Genomic DNA, 16,572 nt, shown 5'->3' on the forward strand with positions numbered 1-16,572 from the left:
AAAATATTCATAGCAGTCCTGTTTGTGGTGGCAAAGAATTGGAAATCAAGTAAATGTCCTTCAATTGGGGAATGGCTTAGCAAACTGTGGTATATGTATGTCATGGAACACTATTGTTCTATTAGAAACCAGGAGGGATGGGATTTTCTGGGAAACCTGAAGGGATTTGCATGAACTGATACTGAATAAGATGAGCAGAACCAGAAAAACACTGTACACCCTAACAGCAACATGGGGGTGATGATCAACCTTGATGGACTTGCTCACTCCATCAGTGCAACAATCAGGGACAATTTTGGGCTGTTTGCAATGGAGAATACCATCTGTATCCAGATAAAGAACAGTGGAGTTTGAACAAACTATTCCCTTTAATTTAGAAAAAAAAACATATCTTATTGTCTGATCTTGTTATCTCATATACTTTTTGTTTCTTCCTTAAGGATGTGATTTCTCTCTCATCACACTCAATTTGGATCAATGTACAACATGGAAACAAATTAAAGACTGACAGATTGCTTTCCATGGGGGGGGGGAGTAAGATTGGGGGAAAATTGTAAAGCTCAAATAAAATCTTTAATAAAAAAAGAAGAAAGTGATAGAGAAAACGTTAATAATGCAGAACAAATTTTAGAATGTGTCATGCCAAGAGGAGAAATTTCAGAAAAACTTGAAAAAGTTTACATAACTGTTACAGAGTAAAGTGAGTAGAAGGAGAACATTGTATACAATATCAACATCATTGCACAATGATCAATTACAAAAGACTTAGCAGGTTTCAACAATACAATGATCCAAGAAATTTCAGAGGATTCATGATGGAATATGCCATCCATATTCAGAAAAAGAAATGATAATGTCTGAATAGAGATTAAAGCATATTATTTGCACTTTATTTATATGTGTGTGTGATTTTTTTTTTACTTTGGTCTATTTCTTCTTTAACTACATGACTAATATGGAATTGTGTTTTATATGATTGAACATATATAATACCAAATTGCTAACCATTTTAGGGAAAGGGTAAAGAAGGAGGGAAGGAGATATATTGGAAAATGTGCTTTGCATACTTTTGGGGGGTTTTGGAGAATTATGTTAAATAATATTTGATACACCTCTGTGTCTTTTTATATGCTTTCTGCATTTGTGCGTATGTTCTTGTGAGTCCTTCGTGTTGTATGTAAGATGAAAAAAAGACTATCCTATTATTTTTTGTTATGTGGTTAACTACTTGTCCAAGGTCACACAGCTAGGTAATTATTAAGTGTCTGTGGCTGGATTTGAACTCAGACCTTCCTGATTCCTATTCTTCTTAAGTATTTATTACCTTAAGTGCTGTTACCTACACTTATGGATACCTAGACACAAGTTAGACATATGCCACCACTCAAGATTTTCCTGAGAAAACTCTGGGTGAAATCATAAAGAGGCAAAGAAAGTAACATTTCTATGGGTGATATCAGGATTTGGGCACCCATCATGTTTGTGGGTGAGGGAGGTAGGAAGAATTACAGAATTTGAGAGTTGGAAGGGATCTCAGTAGCCAACTAGTCCAAACAATACATGAGAGGATTAAGGAATTATTTAGGTAAGACAGCAACGAGTCGCCTGAAATACATTATTGGACTAGTCTTCCCAAGTAAAATAAATAGACCTTAACTTAAAGATGAGGAAACTGGGATCCAGAAAGAAATGACTTTCTTAAGATCATCCTTCCAGATAATTAATGAAGAACTTAGAAAAATAGAAAAAAATAGAAAAATGGGGGTCCCAGAGAGTTGTTTGAGGGACTTGCCCAAGATCACATGGATAGTTTTATACTAGGGAGAAACCAGCAGAGATTAGCTGCAATTATGCCAGAACTCAGCAGGAGCTGATGAGGGAGAGATGATTGAGGCAGTTCATGCCTCAGTCTCAGATCACACTGTTCAAGGAAAAGCATTTTTTACCTCAACATGTAGATGATATCCCCAAACCACAAGTATGTTATGGAGCAGCAGTCCAAATGCAGTGTGGTCAGGGCTAGGGAGTTAGATCAAATTGTACTTGTTGGGGCTCTTTATATATTTTTTTCCATCTGGATCAGTTTATTTTTCCGTTATTAGTGGCCTCTGAAAATCTACCCAACTGAGTAAGGTAAGTGCTCCATCTGGCTGTTATAGATGGCTAAGTCAAAATAACTGCCACACGGGCATAGGCCAGGTGTCACCACTTCCCCATCCCCTCACTGCACCTCTTCCCCAGCCCACACCTCCACTGCCCATGGTAGAATTCTCAATCTCTCTCTCTCTCCTCTCTCTCTCTCTCTCTCTCTCTCTCTCTCTCTCTCTCCCCCCCCCCCAGCACCACCATCACCCTCCAAATTACATTGTATATAATTTGCATTTATTTAGCAAAGTAATTTGTTGGTACAATGGATAGAACAGTGGATCTGAAGTCAGGAGTTCAAATCCTTCCTCAGTCATTTATTGGCTGTGTGACTCCAGGCAAGTCAACTCACCCTCATCTTCCTCAGTTTCTTTAACTATAAAAAAGGAGAGAATAGCACTTACACCCTCTAGATTGAGGGGGAGATTGAGATAATATTAGTGAAGCACTTAGAATAGGGCTTAATAAGTGGTTGTTCCCTCCCTTACCTCTCCTCTCTGCTCCCCCAGTAGAATGTAAATTCCTTGTAAATTTTCTTTATATCCCCAAATAGCAACTTAGCAGAGTACCTAGACGTGGGAGGCATTTAATCAATACTTTTGAGATTTGAACTGAATTGAACTCAAAACGACTTATTCAGGGCTTGGACTTGAATGGGCAGAGATGCCATTTGGAACTAACTTCCTGAGTTCTTCCCCTAATGCAATAGGACTGGCTCAGCATCCCTCCTCTACTTAATTACCTATGTGACCTCGGACAAGTCATGTCACAGAATTCTCAGAGTCTCAGTTTCCTCAACTATAAAATAAAGATCCCAAGAGAGAACCTGGCTTGAAGAGAGAGGTCAAAGTTCCCTCCTCCAAATCAAAGCCAGTTTGGGCTGAATACAAATAAAAGCTGCACAGACCCACATTTTGCCCTAAATTCTAGAATCCAAATCATTCTAGGACTTCAATAACAATAACTCACATTTTTGTACTGCTTTCCTCACTACTACTTTAGGAGGTAGCAAAAATGTATAGTATTACCTCCAGTCTAGAGGTTAATAGATAGAAATAGAGTCAGGACTTAAACCTACATCTTCTGAATGCATGATGAGTATTCTTCCAACTTGCCATTTGTTAAGTCATCAAGTCAAGAGATGTTTATTAAGTACAACCTATGTACTAAGTATCATGCTAAGTAATGGGGACCCAAAGAAAGGTAAAAAACAGTCCCTGCCCTCAAGAAGCTCATCTTCTAATGGAGAAGATAACACACAAACACAAGCTCCTGACTAGGATATCCTGTCTAGGGTAAATTCAAAAGAATCAACAGAAGGAAGGCACCAACACTAAGGGGAACTGGGAGTGGCTTCCTTTAAAAGTTGAGATTTTAGCTGGGTCTTGAAGGAAGCCAGGGAAGCCAGCAGGAGGAGGAGGAGGAGGAGGAGGAGGAGGAAGCATTCCAGGGACAGTAAGAGAAAATGAATGGTCAGGAAATAGAATGTTATGCTCAAAGCACAGAAAGCTGGTCAATGCCACCATTGCTCTAGAATCATAGAATCTGAGAGCTAGAAGTCAGTATCAAATGGTTCCTCCCCACTTGTTTGAGAGTTAAGAAGACAAAGGAGCAGAGAAGTTAACTCACCTTGGACAAGTCACTTATCTCCAACCTTTCAGTGTCTTCATCTATAAAAATGATTACATTACACTATCTCCCTCCTAGAGCTGTTGTTGACCACACGACATACTGTATGTATGTTGTTTGGTAAACCATAAAGTCTTATGGTACTGTTTAAGCTAGGAGGCCTTATAAAGAGTCAGTCTCAAAATCAGGAAGACCTAGGACCTAAGTTAAGACTCTAAGTTGCAGAATAGATGCTCAAGTGCACTGATGGGGAACCTTACTCCCTGGGAGTTCTTTACAGAGGCTCAGGCCCTATCAGCAAATCTTACGGGTGTATCTACACATACTGGGTTATGTTATATAAATATATATATAAATATATATATATATATATATATTTCCAAAATATATGACATATAATGCTATCACATCAGATATATATATCCATATATGTCATAAAGGTGAGATATATATAATTAAATCACATATATCACTTAAAAAGATTATATATATATATATATATATATATATATATATATATATATACCAGGTACATATATGACACACACCCATATAGATCACATGTAAATGTGATTATATATGAAATTACATTAAAATAGTCAATCCTGACCTTCTGTCTAATGTAGACCATGGCCTGACCTTCAATTTGATTTAGATTGTGTTCTCTTCTGTTGTGCAGGTGCTGGAAACACACCTGAGACCATCCACACCAGAATCTGAGACCTTTCCACCCCTCTCAAAAAAAAAGGGAAAATGTCCAATGTGGAATTTGGACCACTCCCAAATCACCTCTTCCCAAGGACCCTGAGGGGGAATTTAAGGAGGGGCTCAGCCTCTTGATTTTCCAGACTTCTGCTGAGCCTGGCAGCTGGCTTGCCAAGACTAATTAGCAATCCACATGACTTTTCCTTAATCTCTTCATAACTTTCCTATAATTTCTTTTGTGTTGTAACTTCTTTTAATAACTCTCTATTTTCTTTTACATCTGTATTCCCTGGTCAAAAGAGTGATTCTTCACAGGCAGACAATCAAACAATTGGCAACATGAGACCAGACTTAGAATCAGAGTTGGGTTGAAGCCTCAGTAGAGACTTAATAAACTCTTGTTAGTCAACTGTTGACAGAAGACAAAAATAAGATAATACCATAAAGGGTTTTGAAACATGTATTATAATGGTATTACTTGAGTTTGCATATGCAGTTGGCATATGCAGGACTAAAACTGTCCAGGTTACGTATATGCTGGAGCCAACTCTTAACAGGTTAAAATGTCAATGTTTGAGGGCGGAGCCAAGATGGTGACATGAAGGGATTGAGTCTTAGGAGCTCTCTTATAAAAACTCATAAACTAAGAACTCTTACTAAACTTTCGAGAGACAGAACCCACAAAGGGACCCAGTGAGGCAGTTCTCCTACTCAAGGTAACCTGGAAAATTGCAGAAAGGCTCTGCTCCCCGGGGTCAGAGGGGTGGCCCACCTGAGGGGTGGTGACCCAGAGTGAAAGAACTTCAGCCTCCCGGAGGTAGCCCCAGGGCGCTGGGAGCCGAGGCTCACAGCAAAGGGGGAGTCTCCTGAGCTGCACCCCGGGAACAAAGTGGGGGAACAGCGGGGGACCTCTGCCAGAGCTAGCACAAGCACATGGAGCCCAGCCCCCAGGACACACAGCAAGCAGCTTGGTCTTTCAGCAGCCTAGACCCGGAAACAGAAGCAGGTGGAGCCAGTAAGCAGGAGCCCCCAGGGCATGAGGCCATATTGAGCTGAGGGAGGGGAGTGAAGAGAGAGAGACTGCCCAGCTCTGTCCTCTGCCTCTGAAACAGGACTCTGGGGCTCTGACCACATTCAGATCCTGATCTCAGTCTAGGCCCCCCAAAGAACAACAGGGCCCCCCCCACCTCGGCCCCATGGCAGAGGGGGGCGCTTATGGTCATTCACAGACCAGGAAGGAGGACAGAACCTCACACACTGAGACCCTTGTGGGAGTGTCCCAAAAGCTCAGGAAGCACCCCAAAAGACAGGCTTAGGCTGGTAAAATGAACAAGCAAAGAAACAAAAGGAAGACCATTGAGAAATATTTTGCAAATGAGCCCAAGAAGGATCAAAATACTCAGTCTGAAGATGAGGAAGCACAAGCTCCTACACCTAAAGACTCCAAGAAAAACAGAAATTGGGCTCAGGCTATGATAGAACTCAAAAAAGACTTTGAAAATCAAATGAGGGAATTAGAAGAAAAACTGGGAAAAGAAAGGAGAGAGATGCAGGAAAAACATGAAAATGAAGTCAGCAGCTTAGTCAAGGAAATCCAAAAAAATGCTGAAGAAAATGGAATGCTGAAAACCAGCTTAAGTCAAATGGATAAAACAGTTCAAAAAGTTATTGAGGAGAAGAATGCTTTAAAAAGCAAAATTGGCCAGATGGAAAAAGAGATAAGAAAACTCTGAGGAGAACAAATCCTTCAAAGAATAGAATTCAGGGAGATTGATGAATTTATGAGAAACCAGGAATCAATACTTCAAAACCAAAAAAATGAAAAATTAGAAGAAAATGTGAAATATCTCATTGAAAAAACAACTGATATGTAAAACAGACTTAGAAAAGATAATTTGAAAATTATTGGAATACCTGAAAGTCATGATCAGGAAAAGAGCCTTGACATCATTTTCAAAGAATTACTACAGGAAAATTGCCCTGATATTCTAGAAGCAGAGGGCAAAATAGAAATGGGAGAGAATCCACCGATCCCCCCACCCCGAGAAAAAGATCCCAAAAAACCAACCCCCAGGAATATTATAGCCAAGTTCCAGAACTCCCAAGTAAAAGAGAAAATATTATAAGCAGCCAGAAGGACACAGTTCAAATATCGTGGAGCTGCAGTCAGGATCACACAGGCCTTAGCAGCAACTACATTGGAAGCTTGTAGGGCTTGGAATACAATATACCGGAAGGCAAAAGAGCTTAGAATGCAGCCAAGAATGAACTACCCAGCAAAGCTGAATGGCCTCTTCCAGGGAAAAAGATGGGACTTTCAATGAACCAGGGGAATTTCAAAGGTTCCTTTTGGAATGGCCAGAGCTGAACAGAAGATTTGATCTTCAGATACAGGACTCAGGTGAAGCATAGAGATTGGAGGAGAGGGGGGAAATATGAGGGACTTAATGAAGATGAACTGCATGTATAGAAAAATGATACTGATAATACTCATAGGAACCTTCTCAATTAATAGAGCAGGTAGAGGGAGCTTTTATAGTTGAAGCACAGGAGAAAGCTGAATTTGAAGATAAAATATGGTGTAAAAATGGAGTCAATAGAAAAAAAGGGAAATGGAATGGGAGAAAGAAAAAGGAGAGGGAGTCAATAGAAAAAAAGGGAAATGGAATGGGAGAAAGAAAAAGGAGAGATATTTCACATAATAAGATTTTTTTTTATTACAATGAGCTATTGCAATGATATGGAAGGGGGGGAGGCAAGAGATGGCATCAGAGGCATCGGAGATGGCTAGGAGAGGAAACAGCAAATATACTCAATGGGGTATAGACAACTAGAGTAAGAAGGAGGGGGGAGCAGGGGGAAAGGGTGGGGATGTGAATAAAGGAGGAGAGGATGGACCATGGGAGGACAGTGGTCAGATATAACACATTTTCTTTTCTACTTCTTGCAAGGTGCTGGGATTGGATGGCCTGCCCAGGACTCATAGGGCCAGGTGGATTCTGGGCCTAAGGGGAGGTATTGGGCTCAGGGCTTCTTGGCCCCAGGACCAGGGATCTGTCTGCTGCACCACTCAGCGACCCTACAGCAGAGTCAGAGTGAAAGGAGAGAGAAAATAGAGTAGATGGTAGTGGAGAAATAAGAAAGGAGGGAGTTGCGATCAGCAATGGCAACGTTGGAAAAATATGGAAGTAACTTTTGTGATGGACTTATCATAAAGAATATGATCCACTCACAACAGAGTTGATGGTGTTGGAACAAAGACTGAAGCACATTTTTTGTTATTATTATTTGGGGGAGGGTGCTGGGCAGGTGGGTCTGGGTGGCCTGCCTGGGGCCACATAGCGGGGTGATCTTTGGGTGTCTGAGGCCAGATTTGGACCCAGGTACTCCTGGCTCAAGGGCCAATGCTCTGTCTGCCACCCAGCCACCCCTACTATTATTACTATTTTATTTTATTTTGGGTCTTTTTTTTTCTTCTTTCTGGTTTTTGCAGGGCAGTGGGGATCAGGTGGCTTGCATGTCACATGGCTGGGTGATTATTGGGTTTACGAGGCTGGATATGGACTCGGGTACTCATGGCTCCAGGGCAGGTGCTTCGTCCATTGTGCCACCTGGCCATACCTACAATTGTTACTATTATTTTTTTTAATTTTAATTTTTTTCTCTCCCCTTTACTTTTTCGCCCAAGCAAGTCTATCTATATTCATGGGGGGAGGGGTATTTTGTTTACTTGTAAACAAGTATATTTTATTAATGTAAAAAAAAAACATTTGTACAAAATGAGAATAAAAAAATAAATTAACCCCCCCCCCCAAAAAATGTCAATGTTATACCTTAGTAATCAGCTAAATATTGTTATAGGACTTGACTTATTTTGTTGATTGTCTAGACTAAAGAAAGATTAGGTTGTGTGTTTTTGCTAGACAACCCTCTTCCTTAGAATTCATCTGCCTCCTTATTCACTCTACTGCTAACTCCTAAACTCTTCTGCCTTTTACTAGCTGAGCTTATCCCACTGCTGGTGGTCCACTTCATCTCTGGTTTGTGGCATGTGTCCAACCCTACTGCTCCTAGCTCTTTTCTTTATATAATCCCTACCTTTAATCAACACTGGGCTTAGGACTCAGAGATCAGAATAAGAACATCACTTCATGAAATCATTAAAATTTCCAACATCAAAAGCAAGAGCGCTTTAAGATTTGAGGGAAGGGACATGATTGAAGAGGTTGAAAGAGTTGAAAAATAAGAAATTACCCTTTTCCACATTTCATCTCTTTTACTATTAAAGTCGCCTGCTCCAGGAATGTCCACGAGCACCACACCTTCAGGAATCACCCCTGATCTGGGAAGAATCACTTCTACATATTTGATCAAGGGCCAGATTTGGGTCCTAATTGATCCCCCATCTGTATTCCTCATCTGAGTCCGGATGTAAGGATCCAATTTTACAGAGAGCTCATTTGCCTGAAAAACAAAAAAGTATAACTGTCACATATCCCTGGAATTGATGGTTGCCTAGGTTTGTCAAAAGAATATTATGCTTTAACAAAAATTAATTAAAAAATATTATGCATAAATCTTGTGAGGCAAGCAAGAGAAATTTCACACTAGTCTAGCTATATGACCATGACCATGGAGATTTAATTTTTTTTATCATTCATTTTATTTTTCAGTTAAAAAACATTTTCTCTCCTTCCCACTCCACATCCAATTCAAAAGTAAAAAAAAGAAAATGATAACTATTATAACAACATATGCATAGGCAAGTAAAATGAATTTCTACACTGTTTAAGTCCTAAAAAGGTATGCTTCATTCTGCATGCTGAGTCTGTCTATCCATTCATTTTGATTAACCATTGAGTTGATCAGGTTATTAAAGTGGTTTTGCTTTACAAGGTTATTATATAAATTGTCCTTCTGGTTCTGCTCACTTCACTTTGTGTCAGTTCATACAAACCTTCCCAGGTTCTCTTAAACCCTTCTTTTCATAATTTTTGATAACACAGTAATAATATTCCATTGTATTTTATACCCTAATTTTTTCAACCACAGAATAGACATTCCCTTAATTTCTACTTTTTTTGCCACCATAAAAAGAGCTCAAGTCACTTAACCCAATATAGGCAGCCAGTTCTCTCCCTGAGCCTTGGTATTAGCCTTACCTACAAGTAGTAGAGTGGGTCAGACTAAATCATCTCTGAGAAATGCAAATTAAAGCATCTCTGAGGTACCACCTTCCACCTCTCAGATTGGCCAATATGACCAGAAAGGATAATGATCGATATTAGAGGAGAGGTGGGAAATCTGGGACACTATTACATTGTTGGTGGAGCTGTGAGCTGATCCAACCCTTCTGGAGAGCAATTGGAACTATGCCCAAAGGTCAATAAAAATATGCAAACCTTTTGATCAGCAATGCCACTACTGGTGCTGTATCCTGAAGAAATCATGAAAAAGGGTAAAAAACATCACTTGTGCAAAAATATTCATAGAAGCTCTGTTTGTGGTGGCAAAGAATTAGAAATTGAGGGGATATCAATCAACTGGGGAATGGTTGAACAAGTTGTGACATAAGTATGTGATGGAACACTATTGTTCTATAAGCAACCAGGAGGGATGGGACTTCAAAAGAACCTGGAAAGATTTGCATGAATTGATGCTGAATGAGATGAGTAGAACCAGAAGAACATTGTACTCCTTAACAACAACATGGACTTGCTCATTACATCAGTGCAACAATCAGGGACAATTTTAGGGGATTTTTGATGAAGAATACCATCTGTATCCAGAGAAGAAACTGCGGAGTTTAAACAAAGACCGAAGATTATTACCTTCCATTTAAAAAAAAAAGTTATCTTACATACTGCATAATCTTGCTATCTCTAATATTTTATTTCTTCCTCAAGGATATGTTTTTTCTCTCTCAGCACATTCAATTTTGATATAGGCATATCCTGGAAACAAATGTAAAAATTATGATTGCTTTCTTTTGCGGGGGGAGAGAAGGGAGGGTGGGGGAAAAATTGTAAAATTCAAAACCTTACAAAAAAGATTGGTAGAAACTACTATCTATATAATTGGAAAACAAAATATTTATATAATAAAAAAGAAATCATCTCTGACAGTATTTTAATTAGAGAAGCCTCTAGAAAATTCTAGAACCAGATGAAATAAACTATATGTTGCTGGTTAAAAATGGTATCACTGAGAGCATTCACACTGTAAGAAAAATGTGAAATTAATACCATGTGATATTTAGACTTGCCACAATTGAAGTCTTAAAGCAATTTGGTCATTTCCAGAAAACAATGTTGTTTAAGTAATTCTCTGGGAGCACTGTATATAAGGGTATGCTGGTATATGTTTTAGACCCAGGAATTCAGGGAGGAAAAAGTTTACACAATACACTTTTAAGTTTAAACTACATTATTAACATTTTAACATCTTAAATCCTTACAATCAACAAAACAATAATAAAACATTTATGTTATTTCTCTGGTGTTCTGACCAGGAGGAAGGATGCGGGGGAAGCTATATGTAACTGTGTTTCTCTCTCTCTCCAGTTGTCTGGTATCTGAGGGAGGGAATTTGGGAGGTTATTTGTAGGGATATGGCTTACTCTTTGATTACAAAGCATCTTTGAGCCAGGTGAGGCTACTTCCCTGATAAATTAATTATTTGATAATCTACCCAGTTACCTCAGAATAGGTTTGAGGGACTCTGTTATTCATTTTCAGTTATGTCTGGCTCTTCATGACACTATTTGGGGTTTTCTTGGCAAAGATACTGGAATGGCTTGCCATTTCCTTCTCCAGATCATTTTATAGATGAGGAAACTAAGGCAAACAGGGTGAAGTGATTTGCCCAGGGTTACACAGTTGGGAAGTGTCTGAGGCTGGATTTGAACTCGGGAAAATGAGTCTTCCTGACTCTAGGCCCAGCAGTCTGCTGTAACAGAATCCTAGAATCACTTCTAGTTTTATAATTCAATGATTTCATGATCTTGGGATCACAGAGCCCATCCTGAAAGGGAATTCAGGGTCACCTAATCCAATCTACTTATTTTGAAAACGAACCCAAAGGAAGTTGTTATTTGTCCAAGGTCACAAAAGTAGGAAGTATTACCAGAGAGATCTGAACCCAGTCTTCTTTAGAGAACTGTTTCACTTATTTAGGTTTCATACAAAGACTCTCCTTTCTGTCTATGGCTGATATGAAAATTCCAGTGACCAGAATGACACTGACAACTGGAGTTGGGGTATATTATTAGTCAAAAAGCATTTATTAAGCACCAACTCTGTCAGACATTGAGTTAAGCCCTGGGGATACAATGAAATGAAAAAGGCAATGTGTAAGTAACCTCGTACAAACAATGTAAGTACAGGATAAACAGGAAACAGTGAACAAAGGGACAATACTAGAATTAAAAAAGAATTGGGAAAAGCTTCCTATAGAAGGTGGAATTTTAACTGGAAATTGAAGAAAGTCAAAAAATGGAGATGAGGAGGGAGAGAGAGCACCAAGCAAGGGGAACAGCCCCAGAAAATGTTCAAAGCTGCGAGATGGAATGTTTTGTAGAACCACCAAGAGTCTATTGTCCCTGGATTAAAGAGAACATGTTGGGGTGACCCCACTTAGAATGGAGAAATAGAGTTCAAGTAACAGCAAGGATGCCAGAACCACTAGATGTTAAGAGTGAACAGGTAGTGTAAGGTATAAGAAGACTGGAAAGGTTGGGGGAAGAGACAGGTTATGAAGAGCTTTGGATATCAAAGATTTTACATTTGATCCAGGGGGTGATAGAAAGCCACTGGAGTTTATTGAATAGGGAAGAATAACATAGACAGACTTGTGCTTTAGGAGGTTCACTGGATCTCAATTTCCTCATATGTAAAATTGAAGCTGTGAAGTTATGACTACCTCACTGATTGTTAGAAAAATCTTCCATATATCAAATCTCAATTTGCTTTTTATTTTCCACATATTGCTCATAATTCTCCCTTCCCAGGATGAGTTTAATCCTTTGTGTCAAATACATATAGGAAGGTACCATGTCCTTCTCTTTTTTTTCCAAGTTAAACATCCCCAATTCAGTCAATCATTCATAAGCAGTTATTAAACATCATCTCTGTAACAAGTACTGTGGTAGGTGTGAAGAAGACAAAGACAAAAACAAAACACATATAAGTAAGTTCCTGCCCTCAAGGAAAGAATGATTCTATTAGGAGGAAACATCCTAGACTCTGACATACAGGAGGTGATGGATAGCCTCAGACATTTACCAGATGTGTAAAACTTGGTCAAGTCACTTAACTCATTCCTTTCCCACCCTCAAAAAAAGTGTTTCCCTCACAATATTCTTGTGGGGCAGTACAAGTATTTATTGTATTTTACTGATGAGTAAAAATGAATGACTAGGGGTGAAGTGGATGGAGCACTGATCCTGGAGTCAGGAGGATCTGAGTTCAAATCCGACCTCAGGCACTTAATTACTTAGCTGTGTGACCTTGGACAAGTTACTTAATGCCAGTGTCTTGAAAAAAAGGGGGGGGGAGAAAATAAATGACTAGTAAGCACTGGAGCTTGAAGAGTCTACTGAATTGATTCAGGTCTACTGAATCTTGGTCTTGGGACCAGTTCTTCTTGTCTACCATATCAATCTACCTTCCATAAAGATATAGATACATAAAACCAGGAGCTCTTGAACTAAAGAAGACCTCCACAGCTCTCCTCGGAGTGGCCAAACTGCAGGCAACCTAGGAACCAGGGCAGCCTCCCATAAACTATACCTTCAGAGATGGCCATTTAGGACCACCCCAAACTGTACCTCCTACCAAAGGTGCCTGACCCATCTGGTGAGGGAAAATAAAGATCTTTTGCCCTGTTGGCCAAATAGCATTTGATGCAGCATCCACGGGCATTCTGCATCCATTCTCAAGCCCTTCCTTTTACTGTTACATGTGCTAAGTATAGAGAGGCACAGCAGATAAAGGGCTGAACCTAGTATCAGGAAGATCCACAATCTAATCAGTTTCTTTATCTGTTAAAAAGAGATATTTGGGTGAGAGAGGCTCTAAGGTTCCATCCCAATTCTCAATATATTGATTCTATGATCTTATGACTTCTCTAGGCCTCAGTTTCTTCACTTGCAAAATGGGAATAATAACAGGAATTATTTCACAGGATTATCATGAGAATCAAAGGTGAAAATATTTGCAAAATGTCTTGCAAATCTTAAAATATTATATAATTGGGGTGGCTAGGTGGTACAGTGGATAAAGCACCGGCCCTGGAGTCAGGAGTACCTGGGTTCAAATCCGGTCTCAGACACTTAATAATTACCTAGCTGTGGGGCCTTGGGCAAGCCACTTAACCCCATTTGCTTTGCAAAAGAAAACTAAAAGAAAAATATTATATAATTGCTACCTATAATAATAGCTCCCACCTCAGGATTGTACAGAGGTTCATGTACAATCATGTACAAGAAGTATTTTGCACACTTTAATGTGCTATAAATAACTATTGAATTGAATTATTATTAAAATTTCTGTCATTACTTCAAGTTTTAAGGCTTCTAGAGTCCTTTCCTCCCTGCAAAACTGTAAAGTAATATAAGTATTATTATACCCATTTTACAGATGAAGAAACTAAGTTTCAGAGAAGTTAAATGACTTTTCCAGAGTCAGATAACGAGTGTCAAAATTAGATTTTTTAACTTAAATCTTCAGGCTTTCCAAACTAGCATACTTTTCACCTTAATATGCAGAAAGACAGTCAAAAAATCCACCTAAATGAGTTAAGTTAAAGTCAACCACTGAGAACTGATAATCATGCTCCCAGCGACATGATGAGTTGTGAGTGACAGCTTTTCTCAGCAATACAGTGATCCAAGACAATTCCAAAACACTCATGATAGAAAATGCTATTCCACATCTAGGGAAAGAACTGATAGAGTCTGAATGCAGATTGAAATATGCTATTTTCACTTTTTTATTTTTCTTTTCAAGTTTTTTTCCTTTTGTTCTGTTTCTTCTTTCATAACATGACTAATGTGGAAATATGTTTTACATGATTGCAAGTGAATGATCTATATCAGATTATTTGTGATCTTGGGGAAATTGAAAGGAGAAAAATTTAGAACTTGCAACATCTTATAAAAATTCAATGTTGAAAACTGTCTTTACATAAAATAAAAAAACTATTAAAAAAAGAAAAGGTCAGCCACTGAGAGATGAAAATCACATGCCTGGCTGGAGTGGCACACACATATGATGATATATAAGAAGATAAAGGAATTCAGAAATTACCTCTTCTCCCTTGAGGGCGATGATCCTGGAGGCAGGGATCTTTGCTCGAGGTTTTGCCCTCAGTAACTCCTCATAACTCTTCCGTTCTGCTCCATTTCCATACAGTACTTGCAATTTCCAAATAGCTTCTTCCACAGCATTATCCCTGTCCCAAGAGTCTTCTTCCCCATCCTCCTCCTCTGGCCTTTGCAAGAGTTTGGTGAGGTTCCGCAGCTCTTCCTTCCACTCCTATCAATGCAGACCAGGAGCACAGACCTCAGGATACATTCTCAGATCAGTAGAACACCTCCCTGCTTTGTGCCTACAATCTCATTTCCTTTCTGAAGAATCCTCCAGATCTCAAGGCCTAAGGAAGTCTAGGCTGTGCTATGTTCAATGTCAATGATGGTCCTCAAAGAATCACATAACTTTAAAGCTAGAAGGGAACTCAGAAGCTAATCCATATCTAAAGAGGAACCCCCTCTACAATATATTCACCAAATTGTCATACAGGCTATTCTTGAAAACTTCCAATAAAGAACAACTGATCACCTCCTAAGGCAACTTATTCTTACTTTGGGAAAATTCTGTTAGAACTTATTATGAATTTCAAAAAGATCTAATTGCAGAGACAAGATAGTGGAGTAATGGGAAAAAATATAAGTAAGGTCCCCACATAATACCTCCAAACAGTTCTAGAAAATGCATCAGAGTCCTGATTAGGAAATCCAATGGGGAGGGGGGAGTCATTTTTCTGCCCAGGTCATCATAAGGAGAGAGATCTGTGAACCCTAGGAACAGGAACTGCTGTAAAATATTCCATCATAGGGAAAGAACTGGCCCAAGGAAAGGTTTCCTTGTGCAGGGGAAGGAATAGATGCTACCAACATCTCTTGTTCATTATCCAATTCTGGGTCACAGACACCAAAGATTACTGAGGAGGGAATGGTACCTAGGGTTGTGTTCTTGGATGGGGCATAATCAAAGGTATTTAGGTGAGGTACCCAGCAGGGAGAAAATTGAGAAGCAAACAGTAGCTGTATAGTTCTGACCCCCAGAACAAAGCAAGGTCTTCGTTCCAGACTCCTGCCCAAGCTAAAATCAGCATTGTAATAATCAGGACAGGATTTCCAGACAAAGGTTTCCCTTTCAACCGGGGCAAGTCCACAGGTGTTTTTCTCAGATGCAAACCCAGTTTAGGAAGGGTCAGCCAGAGGTCCAGGGATCAGACTTTGTCCTGAATCAGACTATGTTGGGACTTCTGAAAGCCTGAAGACTACTGGCATGAATTGTCCCTGAGGTCCTAGAATAACACAACAACAAATTCCAGTCCTATTATCAAGTCCAAAATCTGGGGAAAAGAGGAAACAAACAAAAGCATACCACCATAAAAAGCTATTTTAGGGACAACTAGGTGGTGTAGTGAATAGAGCACCAACCCTGGAGTCAGGAGGACCGGAGTTCAAATCTGACCTCGGACACTTAATAATTGCCTGGCTGTGTGGCCTTGGGCAGCCACTTAACCCCACATTGCCTTGCAAAAAACCTAAAAAAAAAAAATAAGCTATTTTAGTGACAAGAACACCCAAGATATATGAGGGGAATTCTCTTTGCTTGTTTTTCTATACCACTTTCTGACTTTGAGAATTTGCAATGTATTCCAGAAGGCAAAAAATATAAGCTTAAAAACTAAAAATTACTTATTCAGCAAAACTGAGTATAACCCAATGGGGAGAAAAAGACAAACAGCTTTTAAAGGTTTAGAATTCTGGTCAATTGAATAACCAGTTGGGTCACATGGTGAAAC

The 16,572-nt window shown here is 39.3% G+C and overlaps 1 protein-coding gene across 2 annotated transcripts in view; it reads right to left on the bottom strand.

Moving 5' to 3' along the window:
* The window catches only part of LOC141504764 (KAT8 regulatory NSL complex subunit 3), a 160,515-nt gene that overhangs the window by 58,230 nt on the left and 85,713 nt on the right, over positions 1–16,572 (bottom strand). For both annotated transcript variants that reach the window (XM_074210029.1, XM_074210030.1), the window contains exons 6-7: positions 14,787–15,014; positions 8,734–8,943 (exon numbers count right to left, since the gene is read on the bottom strand). In XM_074210029.1, coding sequence (XP_074066130.1) covers positions 8,734–8,943; positions 14,787–15,014 — 438 coding nt within the window. The remainder of the gene's footprint in view (positions 1–8,733; positions 8,944–14,786; positions 15,015–16,572) is intronic.

Source organism: Macrotis lagotis, chromosome 1 (assembly GCF_037893015.1).
Source record: "Macrotis lagotis isolate mMagLag1 chromosome 1, bilby.v1.9.chrom.fasta, whole genome shotgun sequence".
NCBI classification, from domain to species: Eukaryota; Metazoa; Chordata; class Mammalia; order Peramelemorphia; family Peramelidae; genus Macrotis; species Macrotis lagotis.